Genomic DNA, 17393 nt, shown 5'->3' with positions numbered 1-17393 from the left:
CTACATGATTGGCCTCCATAACTAACTCAAAGTCACCAGAGTTAAAGATCGGTACTATTAACATAAGAAGCCTGAATGGCAAAGAAATGGTGCTGGCAGAGGAATTAGATAAGTACCAGATTGACTTAATAGGGGTGACTGAAACAAAAAACACAAAAACTGGTAAGATCTTTCTGAGCAATAAATACAAAATGTTATATTCAGGCAATGACAATCAAGGAAAAGAAGGAGTAGCCATAGTATTCAACACAAAATACGAGGCTAATCTTCTTGAATGGCAGTCAGTCTCAAGTAGAGTAATGTGGGCAAATATGAGAATGGGGAACTGGACAATGAGACTTATTTGTGCCTATGGTCTCATAGAAGGTTTTACTAAGGTAGAAGTGGAGGAATTTTTTGAGGCTCTAGAGAAAGCTACTGACACAATGAAAAAGGAAAAGTTGGTTCTTGTTGAGGATCTAAATAGTAGGAAGTGATTCTCAGCCATACAAAAATGTTTTGGGAAAATTTGGAGAAAAGAGCAAAGCTAATAACAATGGCAAATATCTGTTGGATTTCTGCTCAGGACATGGACTGGTTATTACTAACACCACGTTCCAACATAAAAATGTGCACAAATTCACATGGAGAGAAGAGGCAAGGAATAAGAAAAGTCTCATTAACTTTCTTATTGTTGATAGTGATGTTTTCTTCCTGGTGCAGGACACCAGAGTGTACAGAGGATTTGAAATTGGAAGTGATCACTACTTATTCTTGAGCAGGATAAAATTGAATTTGATATCGAAAAGAATGACATGTAAGAAAGTTTTAAAGCGAATAAAAGTTGAGCAGCTCTCAGATGTGAACTGTAGAAGACTAAAATATACAAAGATTATTGAAGAAAAAATGAAAGTGTTTGAGAACAGGAACCAAACCTTTGAGATTCAGTGGCAAGCCTGGAAGAAAACCCCGATTGATTCAGCTAGAGAGGCATGTTGTGAAGTTGTCTGCAAGGATAGAAAAATTAGAACTCCATGGTGGACACAGGAAGTTAAAGAGGCAGTGAAGGAAAAAATAAAGCATATCAAAAGTTCCTGGCAAATAAGTCAGCTTGTGCTCTTAGAGAATACAGAGACAAATGTAAGAAAGCTAAACAGTGTGTAAAACTAGCTAAACAAAAGTCATGGGAGAACTTTGGCAAGAACATAGAAAATAAATATCAAGAAGGTGGAAAAATATTCTGGAGGTTGATGAAGAAGCTTAGGAATGGAAGAAAGAGTGCTTTAAAAGGAGTTAGAGATGATAAAGGTGACATGAAAAAGAAGGAGAAAAATATATCCTTGAAGTATGGAGTAATTACTTTGAAAATTTGCTAAATGAAACAAGCAGTGATGACATGACAGCACAGTGATAAAAAAACACTGACCAGGTGTGCAGTCAGGAATACATATCCATACTTGAAGTAGAAAAAGCCATCAAAGGCTTGAAATGTGGAAAGGCAGCAGTAGTAGATGATATTCAACCTGAAATGCTCAAGTATGGTGGTATAAGAGTCTTACAGTGGCTGCACTGCATAGTTCAGAAAGCCTGGACAGAGGAATGAATTCCCGATGATTGGAGTCGAGCTCTAATACTACCCATATATAAAAAGGGAAATAAAACTGAATACGAGAATTACAGAGATATCTCCCTACTGCGTGTTCATGGTAAGATATATGCAAGTATACTTGAGAAACGGTTGAGAAGAATTGTGGAAGAACAAGCTGGATTCAGGTCAAATAGAGGCTGTCAGGATCAGATCTTCACTTTACGACAAATAGTGGAGAAATCAATGGAATATAACAGATCTGTATTTAAGTTTTGTCGATTTGAAAAAGGCATATGACAAGGTGCCAAGAGAGAAGCTATTCAATACGCTACAGTTATATGGTGTCAATAGGGCATTATATCAAGCAATACTTAGATTTGAGTTAAGTCAGCAGTTAGAATTGAAGGAAGTACAGGAAGATGGTTTAATGTTAAATCTGGTGTGAGACAAGGATGTACATTATCCCCACTGTTATTCATTATCTGTATGGATCACATTATGAAGGAAAGTGGTATTAAACATGATATCAAAATTGGAGATGTTAATGTCAGCTCTTTGCTTTATGCGGACGATGTTATACTTCTAAATAAATCCGATACAAGTCTGCAAGATTCTCTGACTAAATTGAATAACTGTTGTAATAGATATGGTATGAAGGTCAGCAATAAAAAGACAAATACAATGAAAATAGGCAGAATCATTGAAAATGCCAACTGTGTTGTGAATGGAGAACCTGTGGAACAAGTAAAACATTTCAGCTACTTAGACACGATTTTTACTGAAGATGGTAAATTAAATATGGAAATAGACAGCAGAATCAACAAAGCTGGTATGGTAGGCAGTCAATTGAATAAATTCATATGGAATAAGAGAGAAATTAGTCAAAACACTAAATTAAATTTAGTGTTTTGACTAATTAAACCAGTTTTAACTTATGGATCTGAGAGCTGGGTCAGAAGTAAAACACTTGACCAGAGACTAGAGACTGCAGATATGAGAGTCCTGAGAAAGATTAGAGGCGTGAACAGATGGCATCAATGGCAATATCATATTAAAAGCAATTATATTAGGAAAGAACTTAGTATTGTCAGCATCCAGGAATGCGTTAGCAGAGCTAATCTCAGGTGGTATGGTCACTTAAACAGAATGGGGGTGGAAAGATTAGTGAAACAAGTGTTCTCTGCCAAGTTGGCAGGAAAATGGCCCAGCGGAAGACTAAGATATAGATGGATTGATATGGTACTGTTGTATCCAATTAGTTTTTTTTATTGTACAATCCTACCGGCTGCGCCCTTTATGTTGTGTCCAATTCTTGTTCACAACTATTTTAACCTTATCGGCTGCGCCATTTATGTTGTGTCACTTCTTCTTATTCACACTTATTTTAAACCTTTGTTGCTTTATTTCCATAAAACGCTATTGGGTAGCACGTGGTACCTCTGAGGGACAGTGGAATTTCCTCGAGATAGAATCAGTATCAGAGTGTCTAAGATTTACCTCTCGTAAAATGCCAAGAAATGTATTTGTTTTGCTGCGCCACTTAGCGCTATTAGATTATTAAACTTTAACAACCAAGAGATAATCTCTGGACAGTACTGAATGATACCTATCAACTCTGCAGATGTGGCCAAAATTTACTCTTTTCTAATATCCCACATAGGTTCGCATTAATATTTTATAAGCGGTGCATCGGATTCCAGAAATCACAGAAAGTCTTTGTTAGAATCAAAAGCAAGGTTTGTTATACTCAAAAGTTGATACACATAATAACACTAAATGAAATCCCATCTTAAGGGTGTTTCAGACAAGGTATATAAAATTCAAACGCTACTATTATACTACAAAAATAATATATAGTAGCTTCCTAAAGTATGAATTATATTAACCTTCGCTAATGCTTGAATCATGTACTTATTATCACAATCACTATAAGACTCCATAGCTCTGTCAGACTACACAAGATAACATTCATATCTTTCACAATCTCTTTATATTATGCCAATTCTTTACTCTAAACATATCCTTAATTTCATTCAATATAAAGGCGAACATTCACACAACGACAGATAGTAGGGTAAAATCAATATTCTTCTAAAGTCCTAGCAATACAATCCTATCCTAGATCATTAATGTTCTTCTTCTATAACATATTAACGTGACACAAATCTTTCATTCCTATTCAGTATAACACAAACAAAGTTTACTTATTTTCCCTTTTCGATTCTTTAGTGCCTTGTAGGTTTACAGGAACAGGCCTTCTGTGGACTGCCGAACTTGCTTCTTTTCGCAGCGAATACGGCCACCAAGACCCGCGACTGCCCATCGGGATCCGTCCGACATCGAGGCACTCGCACCCCATGCCGCCACGAAAGGCGAACACACCAGGAAAATCCAGGAACAAAAAGTCCTTGTTACAGGGTTGCACGACCCTTATATTTCCCCTATACTTTTCGGCGATTCTTGCCCTTTTCGATGTCCGGCCGACTCACACTTGCTATTATGTCATAGCGTCCATTCTCTGCCCTGCTTATTGCACGTATGCTGACATCATTGTTTACTTGGGGCGAGACGCTCCTTCGCATAACCTTTGGACTTGACTCCCCCTCAACTGTTGAATATATGCTTACATTCAATAATTCTTTGATACATGAACTTTTATAATGCTCTGTTACTGTTTTATACCTTCAATATTAATTAACCACATTCGTGAATGGCACAAAATACATACTTATTTAACCTTTTCATAACAGAACACACTTGATTTATATATACATAATACTTATTCTACACTTAGAGGCAATGTATTGTATTTATCTCATTCTTTTGTTTGGAAAAGCATGTTAGACTGTGATAAGATAGGAATACATAATTTTTCACTCTATCACAATCTAACAGTACAAAGTGCCTTAGACGATAGAAATATAAGATCTGGTAATGTTGGAGTTTTGAAAAGTAATAGACTGATTTGGAGGAAAATTGTAGATAGGAAGTTAGTAATGATGTAAATTGTTTCATGTAGTACTATCATATACTGTATACCCCGTGAGGGTACATGGCTGGAATTTGATGATGATGACTATTTTCATGACCTTGCTCCATCTTACAGGTCCTATTCATGTCACTGGTTCCATGATTCCCTCTTAATTGCGTTGTCAATCAGGATGGAGGTAATCCAGGTTAACCGAATTAAATATTACCTGTACAATGTTTTATATTTTTCTATCGACCACTTTGGCGATTTCTGGTCTAGGCCATCAGAAGTATGTAGTTCTCCTGAGATAATTCTTTTTGAATATTTTCAGTCACCACTCTGTCATTCCTATTTCGTTTTTTAATGTTTCAAAATTCCAGACATTTAGAATATCTATCTTCAGTTACCATGTCACTTTTATATCTGATTCTGTTTAGAAAGTTTTGCCACCTTCCTGGTATTTATCTTGTTTTCTTACCATTGTCTTTCTGTGACTTTTGCGTAGCTGTTTTTACATTTTTTTTTTTTTCCCCACTGTATTCTCTCTCAGAGCACATGCTGATTTACTTGTTAAAAACTTTTGATATACTTTCTTCTTTTCCATGACACTGCATCTTCAACTACCCGAGTCCACCATGAAGTTCTGATTTTTCTATCCTTGCAGTCAAGTTCACTTCAAAATTTCAAATTCCCTATGTACTTTTGTATCTCTCCTGAGCTTGCATGAAGATATAATCACCAACAATAACACTCACTTTTTTTATTTCTTGTGTCTTTTCTTCATGTCAATTTGTTCACATCATTATATTGGAATATTGTTAGCAATGACTAGCCCATGTCCTGAACAGAAATCCAGCAGGTGCTTATCATTATTAGTAGCTTGCTCTTTTCTACAAATTTTCCCTAAATATCTCTATGGGTCTGTATTCATTTCCTGCTCTGCCGTTTAGATTTCCAACAAGGACCAACTTTTCCTTATTGCTTCCTTCTCTACTGAATCAAATTTCCTTCGCTTCTTTATTAATAAACCTTCTGTGGGACTAAACACACAAATGTCTTTTGATGTTTGTTCACATCATTCGAAACTGCTATTCAAGAAGGTTATCCTCATGTTTAGCATTGAATATCAGCTACTCCTCCCTTTGCTTTGTTCATTGTTGTCTATACAAACTTATTGTTTTAATACTGACCATATGTAAGATGTACAAACATCTTACATTCTTTGCCTACCAGTTTCGCTAGCAAACTGTCTATCTTTTTCAAGGCGTAACGGAAAAGCATAAAAAACTAGTAAATGCAAATTGAAAGGAACATAAAAACGTTGTAAACAATCTAGTAGCTAAGGTTACATGTTCGCGTGACAGAGACAACTTATTGTTCTTATTCATTATCAAGCATGTGTGTTTGTTGTAAATGCGTAATGTGATTACTGGCTAGCTGTAGTTCAGATGGATTTAGAGAGAGGATCAGGTTTTTCCACGAACTGTTCAGAATAGTACCCTGATTTCTGTTGCGGTTTCTGCTGGTTATTAGCACTATTGTGGCTTCCTTGAATAAACAGTGTTTGTAGTCGTCATCCAAATATGGCTTGGAGCTGTTTTGCCACTTTATCGTGTGGTTAGACATACAGAAATGACGTGCTAAGCGGGAAGAAATGCTTCTGTTGTGGTTTATATCACCAACATGTTCTTTTTGTCTGGTCTCTAAACTCCGTGAAGTTTGTCCGATGTAGGCAAGACCACAGGAACAAGGAATGTAATATACTCCTGGATATTTGTAGAATGGCACCTTATCTTTTGGGGATCCTAAAACCTGTCTGATGCTGGTGGTTGGTTGGAAGATTACTCTGATGTTGTAGGCTCTTAGTATTCTGGCTATTTGATAAGAAATTGACTTGATGAAAGCGATCACTACAGTAGAGATGTACTGGGAGCATGATTCCTCTTGTCTGGGGTTGTCACCATATAGATATTTTTTGATGATACTCAGAGGATATTCATTTTGTGATAATGTGTTGGCTATTAGTGAGATTTCAGAGTCTGTATCCTCCTCTTCTGATCTAAACTTTTAGGCTCTATTTTTCAACATGTGGATAATGCTCAGTTTGTGTGTCCTGTGATGGTTTGAAGTATAATGAAGATATCTTCCAGTGTCTGTAGGCTTTCTGTAAATAGATAATTTGACACTACAGACATTGTTTATTCAAGAAAGCCACACTAGTGTTAATAACCTGTGGAAACCTCAACAGAAATCGGGGTTTATTCTGAACAGTTCATGGAAAAACCTGATCCTCTCTCTAAATCCATCTGAACTACAGCTAGCCAGTAATCACACTATGCTTTAACAACACACGCATGCGTGATAATAAGAACAATAAGTGCTCTGTCTCTGTCACACGAACGTGTAACCTTAGCTCCTAGATTGTTTACAATGTTTTTATGTTCCTTTCAATTTGCATTTACTAGTTTTTTATGCTTTTCCGTTATGCCTTGAAAAAGCTAGACAGTTTGCTAGCGAAACTGGTAGGCAAAGAATGCAAGAAGTTTGTACATATTACATATGGTCAGTATTAAAACAATAAGTTTGTATGTTAAGGGGATAAAAATCCCTTATTGTTTTTCAGCCAGTAAGCAAAACTAAGATCGAAAACTACGATCTGAACGTTTCATGCCGACGAACTGTCGGCAGATCCAAGCGTAAGTGACCACTTGGTAGTGCCACACCAAGGCAACTCGTTGCAAAGGTGGAGCAAGTTCCCTCACTGTTCTTGATATTTTCTCATAATGTAAAACACACAGCTCCTAGGAGATGTAGTACTGCTTTACATTATGAGGAGAAGTCACTACCCAGACCGGTTTCAACCTTTTTTGAGGTCTCATCAGTGAGTAGCTAGACCTAGAATATCAGAGTTTAAGTGAAAAAAACTTACATACTTTCGCTATACGAATGCCAGAAAGGTGTGTCACTATAGTGACCTCTCCTCATAATGTAAAGCAGTACTACATCTCCTAGGAGCTGTGTGTTTTACATTATGAGAAAATATCAAGAACAGTGAGGGAGCTTGCTCCACCTTTGCAACGAGTTGCCTTGGTGTGGCACTACCAAGTGGTCACTTACGCTTGGATCCACCGACAGTTCGTCGGCATGAAACATTCAGATCGTAGTTTTTGATCTTAGTTTCACTTACTGGCTGAAAAACAATAAGGAATTTTTATCCCCTTAACGTATCAACCTCGTCAGAAAAATAGCCGTTTGGCTTTTCATCTTAATAAGTTTGTATGTTTAATTTTCAAACGACCAAATATGTTTAATTTAAACATTGTTGTCTATCTTGTATTTATTAATTTGCAGAATATTACATCTGCTTGTCTTTGTTCCAGTAACATGAATTATATCATCCTGGCACTTCCAATTCTTCTGCCAGTTTCACTGCTTTTCTATTGATACTTATGTTGATGGTGACTATCTTGAATTCTGCTTATGGTGAAGCGCAGATTGTTCCAATATGTGACTTTTCACTGTTCACCCTGGTTCCTTGATGACATCAGTGGAGGAGATTTGTTTGATCAAGCAACATCCCTGTTGGTATGAAATTTCATGTTGTAGAATGTTGTTTTGGTCAGCTAAATCACAGATTGCCAACCCATCTCATTCATTCAGTATCTAGATACTTTGCAATAGGAGTACACTGTGAGAAGGTGAGGATTAAACATTACATCAAAAGCCCCAGGTAGTTCTCCATAGCTTAACAAACTCATGGGTTCCTCTCGGTTATTCAGCTTTCTCCCTTAAGCAATTCCCCAAAATGCTCAAATCTAACTCAGATTTAAACACAGATTAACAAACTTCATGCATGTGTATTTACATTATAAGGAAGTAGTAAATAAACAATGCTTTATTTTATTTTAGAAATGATCCTCTTATCCATTTTTTCTTAGAAATTTGTATCATTAAATCCATCAATCATTACTTAAATTAAGGGGATGTTAAATCCCACATAGTTTTAAAACCGAATAAGAAACTCAAAGATCGGAATCAGAGAGTTTCTTGCCGAATATGGTAAACTATAAAGTATCGGTGACACTAGCGTTAGCCAATGCAAGTGATCCTAGTACGTAGTACAATACCGGGCAACTCGTTGCAAAGGTGGGGGAGGTTCAGATCGCTATTCTTAGGTATTTTCCATAATGTAAAAACACATTTCCTAGGAAATGTATGCTGTTATTACATTATGGAGGGAGATCACTACCCAGACCAGTTTCAGCCTTTTGAGGATGAAGCCTCAAAAAATGTAATAACAGCATACATTTCCTAGGAAATGTGTTTTTACATTATGGAAAATACCTAAGAATAGCGATCTGAACCTCCCCCACCTTTGCAACGAGTTGCCTGGTATTGTACTACGTACTAGGATCACTTGCATTGGCTAACGCTAGTGTCGCCGATACTTTATAGTTTACTATATTCGGCAAGAAACTCTCTGATTCCGATCTTTGAGTTTCTTATTCGGTTTTAAAACTATATGGGATTTAATATCCCCTTAATTTAAGTAATGTTTTCATTGCCGAAATGAAGCTTATTAGCTCTTTATACTTAAGTTCCATCAATCATATTTTCCAAGAAAAATTGATCTTTTGTCCATTACAGTTTGATTTGTTTCACTTACTCATTGTTGCATGTAAACTATAACATGCTGGTTTGAAATCCAGCAAAATATAAACTAGTTAATAAACATCTTTTTTTTGGAAAATATTTCATTTGATGTTATTAATACTGTTATAATAAGCTATGAAAACGTTCAACACCTAAGCTGGTCTGTTAGATTCATTAAAAAAAAATCTTATACTGAATATCATTCTTTGTATATATAATAAGATTATTAATATAACATATAAACAGCAAATGATTACTCTGTCTGCTCTCATTCTGCTCAAAATCTGTGGCAACTGTCCAAATCTGGATTTTCCAAGAAGTGTGTCAATACATTGGATACTAAGAGCCATTATAGGGGCTTTCAGTTGAATGTGAGTTATCTGGTTTCATATGGTGGCAGCAGGTTTTTCTCATAGAAACTATATTATCACATCACATCACATCACAAAGCAGGCAAGACAGGTAGAAGAACACACACACAGTTAGCAAACACATGTCCTCATAGTCTTAAGCTACTATGGCCATAGTTCCAAACACCAAAAATAGAACCTTTTTTTTGTTTGACTTCTGGCACAAATGTCTCATTGTCTTTAGGTTTCCTAGTTTGTAATTTTCCCACACCTCTCTGCTTGAAATTGACTCTTTCATCCAAGAAATTTACTTTTCTATTTGTTGGGAATGTTATTACTGCATCCTTTCTATGATTCATAGCACTTGATTAAAGAATTGTATACTTAGAAAGAGTGCACCTGTTTTAGTTTAATAAGGCTCAGTAACATACTTTACATGTCTTCTCATTATACTGGTGTATTATCTAGTTCTTAAGAGTGCATAATGTGTGTTCCACTCCCACAAACTTAAAACAAGAACTCTCTGCTATCAAAACTATAGAATTAAATGGTTACAACTCTTGTCAGATCCAACAGTTGACTCCTACATTCTGATACTTATGGATTTTTCGACAGACTGTAGGGTTCTAATCCCTTATATTTCTGGTATCTTTGAACATGTTCGTAGAATTTTGAAGAAGTTTCACTTTAATTCGACATTTTTCTATCAACAAAATTTATCGTCTGTTACCATCTGCAAAAGACACTTCTTTCACAAGGGATCTGATGTTTACCAGATCCCTTTGAATGTAATTTGACATACTTTGGACAGAACAGGCCATTCTGTGAAGAAAAAAAAAATTATTGAACATTGAATAAGTGAAACTTCAAAAGTCTTTTCTGGCACAGTGTAGTATTAACACTAAACAGTATCCTGTGGGATAAAGCTTTTCTTCTCCATAGAAGCAGTAAATGTGAATGCTTTTTCAAAAAAAGTTTAGGCTTTTTTACATCAGCCTAAACTGAATTGGAATGATTCTCTTTTTTTCTCTCCCTCCCCTCCCAAAAAAAAGTTGGGGTGGGAGATTCTCATCTTATGTAAATACCAAAAATAGTTTTTTAATATTATTTATTTTAATATTAATTTCTAGCATGTGGCAACCATTTGTAATTGGTAAATGGATTGCTCTATATACATTGTATTCCAGTTCTTAGATTTGCTTGCTGTTTCCATGCACTGATGATGTACTGTCATTTTCAGTATGAAATATTTCTGCTTTCAAGTTTATTATAACTGTGGTTATTGTGTAATAATTTTGTTGTAAGTTTCATCTCCTCCAGCATTTGTTTAGAAGAATTAAAACTGTCAGGAAGTTTGAATTTGGAACAAAATGAAAAATTTGGTAATTCAATAAATTGAAAATCATTTTTGATAAATTGCTGTTTGAATTTCTGATTAATTGATAAATTTCTTGTGTTAACTTATTTTACAGGACATGTCAATTTATGTGAAGAAAGTCCATTTTAAGCTGCATGAAAGTTATGCAAATCAGAATCGAGGTCAGAACGTATACTGTATATATATGTATAAATTGCAAGTTTGGTTTTTTTTATACAGAATTACATTTATTATAACTTCAATAAAAATTAGAATAATGAACAAAATATTGAGCTGTTTCATCACTTTATTTATTATTATGTGATTTCTATTAATATTCTTCTCTGTATATTATTTTTAACGAAAAAATTATTTTTAATTATTAATTTGGTATTATATATTCACTATGTGGAATGTTTTGACTTTGTTTTAGATATTTGGTCCCACTAATACAGAATTACTACAATTCTTGGATAAAATAAACTCTTTGTGCTCCCATATCCAGTTTGCTATTGAACATGAATCTGACAATAGCCTTTCCATTTCTGGATACGTTGATAATCCATATTCTTACAGATAGTATTGGATTTTCTATTTATAGGAACCCTTCCTTTACTGGCAGATACATTATTACACTATCATTTATTACAAGATAAGTATTATTAAAAGTCTTGTACACAGAGCCCATACAACCTGTTCTTCTGATTTCCTTCTGTTAAATGAACAAAATGAAAATCACTCTCACAACTAATGGCTACAACAAAACTACCAACCAGAAGATACTAAGATTAGAATACAAGAACATCAGGACTACATTAAATTTTCAGATCTGAGAGGTCTCATCTACTTCCCATGCCATTGACACCAGACAAAGAGCTCTTTGGAACCAAACCAAGATTCTTCATTCCAGCAGATTCAGATTTGATGTCTGAACCTTAACTGCTCTGTTTATATGCCATTCAGAGTAAGTGATTGCTGTTAACTGTTGATAATTTTTTAATATTGATTGGGTTACTTAATATTTGGTTTCAGAAATTATTCATCTTGTTCTTTGAACTCTAATAGTGCATTTTCCTGTCAACTAAGCTGAGACATGGGCTAGTAAGCACATGCTACTTGACTCATATCTTATGATTCCTAATTTTAAAGTAGACACACCCCAACTCAACATCACCAAAGTTAAAGATCAGTACTATCAACTTGAATTGCAAAGAAATGGACCTAGTTGAAGAATTAGATAAGTACCAGATTGACATAATAGGGGTGACTGAAACAAAAAAAGACAAAAACTGGTGAGATCTTTCTGAGCAATAAATACAAAATGTTATATTCATATTCAGGAAATGACAATCAAGGAAAAGAAGGAGTAGCCATAGTATTCAAAATACGAGGCTCATCTTCTTGAATGGCAGGCAGTCTCAAGTAGAGTGATGTGGGCAAATATCAGAATGGGGAACTGGACAATAAGGCTTATTTGTGCCATTGGTCCCACAGAAGGTTGTACTAAGGTAGAAGTGGAGGAATTTTTTGAGGCTCTAGAGAAAGCTACTGGTTATTACTAACACTATGTTCCAACATAAAAATGTGTGCAAATTCACATGGAGAGAAGAGGCAAGGAATAAGAAAAGTCTCATTGACTATGTTATTGTTGATAGTGATGTTTTCTCCCTGGTGCAGGACACCAGAGTGTACAGAGGATTTGAAATTGGAAGTGATCACTATTTAGTCTTGAGCAGGATAAAATTGAATTTGATATCGAAAAGAATGACATGTAAGAAAGTTTTAAAGCGAATAAAAGTTGAGCAGCTCTCAGATGTGAACTGTAGAAGACTAAAATATACAAAGATTATTGAAGAAAAAATGAAAGTGTTTGAGAACAGGAACCAAACATTTGAGATTCAGTGGCAAGCCTGGAAGAAAACCCCGATTGATTCAGCTAGAGAGGCATATTGTGAAGTTGTCTGCAAGAATAGAAAAATTAGAAACTCCATGGTGGACACAGGAAGTTAAAGAGGCAGTGAAGGAAAAAATAAAGCATATCAAAATTTCCTGGCAAATAAGTCAGCTTGTGCTCTTAGAGAATGCAGAGACAAATGTAAGAAAGCTAAACAGTGTGTAAAACTAGCTAAACAAAAGTCATGGGAGAACTTTGGCAAGAACATAGAAAATAAATATCAAGAAGGTGGGAAAATATTCTGGCGGTTGATGAAGAAGCTTAGGAATGGAAGAAAGAGTGCTTTAAAAGGAGTTAGAGATGATAAAGGTGACATGAAAAAGAAGGAGAAAAATATATCCTTGAAGTATGGAGTAATTACTTTGAAAATTTGCTAAATGAAACAAGCAGTGATGACAGCACAGTGATAAAAAAAACACTGACCAGGTGTGCAGTCAGGAATACATATCCATACTTGAAGTAGAAAAAGCCATCAAAGGCTTGAAATGTGGAAAGGCAGCAGTAGTAGATGATATTCAACCTGAAATGCTCAAGTATGGTGGTATAAAAGTCTTACAGTGGCTGCACTGCATAGTTCAGAAAGCCTGGACAGAGGAATGAATTCCCGATGATTGGAGTTGAGCTCTAATACTACCCATATATAAAAAGGGAAATAAAACTGAATACGAGAATTACAGAGATATCTCCCTACTGCGTGTTCATGGTAAGATATATGCAAGTATACTTGAGAAAAGGTTGAGAAGAATTGTGAAAGAAAAGCTTGGTGAAGAACAAGCTGGATTCAGGTCAAATAGAGGCTGTCATGATCAGATCTTCACTTTACGACAAATAGTGGAGAAATCAATGGAATATAACAGAGATCTGTATTTAAGTTTTGTCGATTTGGAAAAGGCATATGACAAGGTGCCAAATGAGAAGCTATTCAATACGCTACAGTTATATGGTGTCAATGGGGCATTATATCAAGCAGTACTTAGATTTGAGTTCAGTCAGCAGTTAGAATTGAAGGAAGTACAGGAAGATGGTTTAATGTTAAATCTGGTGTGAGACAAGGATGTACATTATCCCCACTGTTATTCATTATCTGTATGGATCACATTATGAAGGAAAGTGGTATTAAACATGATATCAAAATTGGAGATGTTAATGTCAGCTCTTTGCTTTATGCGGACGATGTTATACTTCTAAATAAATCCGATACAAGTCTGCAAGATTCTCTGACTAAATTGAATAACTGTTGTAATAGATATGGTATGAAGGTCAGCAATAAAAAGACAAAGACAATGAAAATAGGCAGAATCATTGAAAATGTCAACTGTGTTGTGAATGGAGAACCTGTGAAACAAGTAAAACATTTTAGCTACTTAGACTCGAATTTTACTGAAGATGGTAAATTAAATATGGAAATAGACAGCAGAATCAACAAAGCTAGTATGGTAGGCAGTCAATTGAATAAATTCATGTGGAATAAAAAAGAAATTAGTCAAAACACTAAATTAGCTGTATACAAGACAGCGTTCAAACCAGTTTTAACTTATGGATCTGAGAGCTGGGTCAGAAGTGAAACACTTGACCAGAGACTAGAGACTGCAGATAAGAGAGTCCTGAGAAAGATTAGAGGCATGAACAGATGGCATCAATGGCAATACCATATTAAAAGCAGTTATATTAGGAAAGAACTTGGCATTGTCAGCATCCAGGAATGCGTTAGCAGAGCTAATCTCAGGTGGTATGGTCACTTAAACAGAATGGGGGAGGAAAGATTAGTGAAACAAGTGTTCTCTGCCAAGTTGGCAGGAAAATGACCCAGAGGAAGACTAAGATATAGGTGGATTCAGTTTACCACTTGTTGTTTTTTGCTATTGCTAATGTTATCAAAGCTTGATTCAGGTCTCAAAAGCAATACAGATTTCTTCTTTATAAAGTTGTGGCTATTTTTCTTTTCTGAGTCCTGAATATAAAGAACAGCAACAGCATGTAACTTGCATGTTGAGATGAGTAGATTTTGGGATGGTGAGTGAATCAAGCATTTTATTAACTTCACGTATCTTGTTAGAACAGAAACCGATGGCTGTATTAGCATTTATAATACGATGTTGTTGGCGAGGAGTGATCAAGTTTTTGAAGTATCTGAGCTAGTTTCCTGTATATTGTAAAAGAAAAGATTCTATTAGGAAGTTATGCTTTTGAAGCATCTAGAAACACCAAACTATTGAGATGGAGAAAGGAATGTATTTGAGATATATAGCAACATTGCCAACCTGTATGGCTAAGAAGTTAGTGTATCCAATTGCCAAGCAACTTGATCGGGATATTGTAATGACTTGAGATAAATGAATTTCATTGCCTAATGTGAGACCACCATCACCCTGTTTATTAGATTCTAAAATAGTATCTTTCTTCTGGTATCCACTATGCAGGTTCTTCGTTTTCTAAATACTATGCATATTATGGGTGAACCATCCAAATCCTTGAACTTTTAGGCTATTACTTTTTGTAGATTTCTTTGGTTGATAAACATTTCACAGACTTCCTTGAATTTATGTTCATATCATGTTTTGGTATGATGTAAGGACTGAGTGCCTTTCCAGTCAGTCCAGTGGTAAGTTTCTATTTTGGGATTGTTCATACTGTTTCACTTGTGTAGAATAAGTTACAGGTACACCTGGATCTTATATACACCTGGGTGGGAAAGGGATCTTTAGAAGAACTTAGTATATCCTTTATAATTTTCGATGGTAATTTAAATGTGGCTTTAATGTTATATTTTTGCTATATATTGTCTAGTCTATCAGATAATCCTTGTATATAATGGATGGCTTTTGCCTTACTATAATCTTTTTTTATGTTTGGGAAGGATTCTATGGATTGTTTTCTAGTTGTAGTCACTTTTTATAAATGTTTCGCTTATTATTTCACATTTATTTCAGAGCCTGCTCATCAGAATAATTGTTAAGTCTGTTTTTAGGGAGAGGAAAGATTAGCAAAGCAAATATTCTTTACCAGGTTGTCAAGAAAAGACTTCTAGTAAGGCCAAGATGTAGGTAGATTGATAAAGTAAAAAAGTGCATTAGAAGACATAAATATAATATTGATAATTAAGTTAAGGGGATAATAAATCCCTCATTATTTTAAAGCCGGATACAAAACTTGGAGACCAAAATCTAAGAGTTTCATGCCGAAGAACTATCGGCGAGTAAGTCTGGGTAGTAACACCTGGGTAGTACAACACTGGAGCAACTCAGAGCAAAGGTGGAGCAAGCTCCATCACTATCCTTAATATTTTCTCATAATATAAAACACAGCTTCTAGGAGTGTATTACTGTTTTACATTATGAGGAGAGGTCACTACCCAGACCAGTTTCGACATTTATTGAGGTCTCATCAGTGATTAGGTAGACCTCGAATATCAAGGTTTAAGTGAACCGAATTTACATATACCCCTACTAACGAATTGCCAGACCGGTGTACCCATATATTATTATTACTACGATAAAGAGCCAAGAGGCTATTTTTCCGGTGGCGTAAATTAAGTTAATGGGATAATGAATCCCTCATTATTTTAAAGCCGGATACGAAACTCGGAGATTGAAATTTAAGAGTTTCATGCCGAAGCACTATTGGTGAGTCCAAGCATAAGTCAACACCTGGGTAGTACAACACTAGGGCAACTCGTAGCAAAGATGGAGCAAGCTCCATCACTATCCTTTATATTTTCTCATAATGTAAAACAGCTCCTAAGAGATGTATTACTGTTTCACATTATGAGGAGAGGTCACTACCCAGACCGCTGGGTAGTGACCTTGCAGTGGTATGTTCATTGTAATCTCTCTTTAACGCCTCAATTCTTTGTTAACTTGAGCTCACTATCGGTGATGGCTGAAGGATGGAGACCAGGTACTGACTGACTGAGTTTGAAAAAGTTATTTAGGACTAAAGCGTATCTACCTCTCTTTTGGGAATAGAAGGCTTTAGAGGATCATTTTTTTATATAATGATATCTGTTATGGCCTATGATGAGTGCATATTATAAATGTAACAATTTTCTGTTTTTGAAGCTTTTGTGAAGATATTTATTTCATTCATTTAGCTGAAATTTCTGTTGTATAGATATGTAGGGTTGGTATAAAAGCAGCAAAATCATAAGTTTCATAGATTGTTTTGTTTTTATTTTATTTATTTATTTTTTTAAATATATGTAGTTGTGACCAAACCACCATATGAAGTAACAGAAACTGGATGGGGTGAATTTGAAATTGTCATCAAAGTCTATTTTCATGATACTAACGAAAGACCTGTAAGTAACCAATGTTCTAATCTCATTTTTGGAATAGATATCTTTTTTTTTAAGTTAGGATTATATTTTACTGATGACTTTATTATTAATATTCAGTTATTTCAAAAGTTTGGTTACATTTTTAGCTTTTTCTTATGTTCTTGATTAAAAAAAAAATTTATTAGTCAATTATTTTCTTTATCTGTAGAAAATCTTTGTTCAGAGAATATTATTTTAATTGTTTGTTCCCTTCATTGAGTGACTT

At 35.1% G+C, this 17393-nt stretch overlaps 1 protein-coding gene across 2 annotated transcripts in view; it reads left to right on the top strand.

Annotated features, from left to right (window-relative positions):
* Nucleotides 1–17393, top strand: part of LOC150105356 (YEATS domain-containing protein 4-like) — a 163516-nt gene that overhangs the window by 83779 nt on the left and 62344 nt on the right. For both annotated transcript variants that reach the window (XM_090394736.1, XM_090394735.1), the window contains exons 4-5: nt 11014–11080; nt 17055–17149. In XM_090394736.1, the coding sequence (XP_090250862.1) occupies nt 11014–11080; nt 17055–17149 (162 nt within the window). The remainder of the gene's footprint in view (nt 1–11013; nt 11081–17054; nt 17150–17393) is intronic.

Source organism: Typopeltis vanoorti, chromosome 6 (genome assembly GCF_054136105.1).
Source record: "Typopeltis vanoorti isolate ZY-2024b chromosome 6, IOZ_Tvanoo_1.0, whole genome shotgun sequence".
Classification (NCBI taxonomy): Eukaryota; Metazoa; Arthropoda; class Arachnida; order Uropygi; family Thelyphonidae; genus Typopeltis; species Typopeltis vanoorti.
Note: the sequence above shows the minus strand (reverse complement) of the source record. Positions and strands in the feature narration are given on the sequence as shown.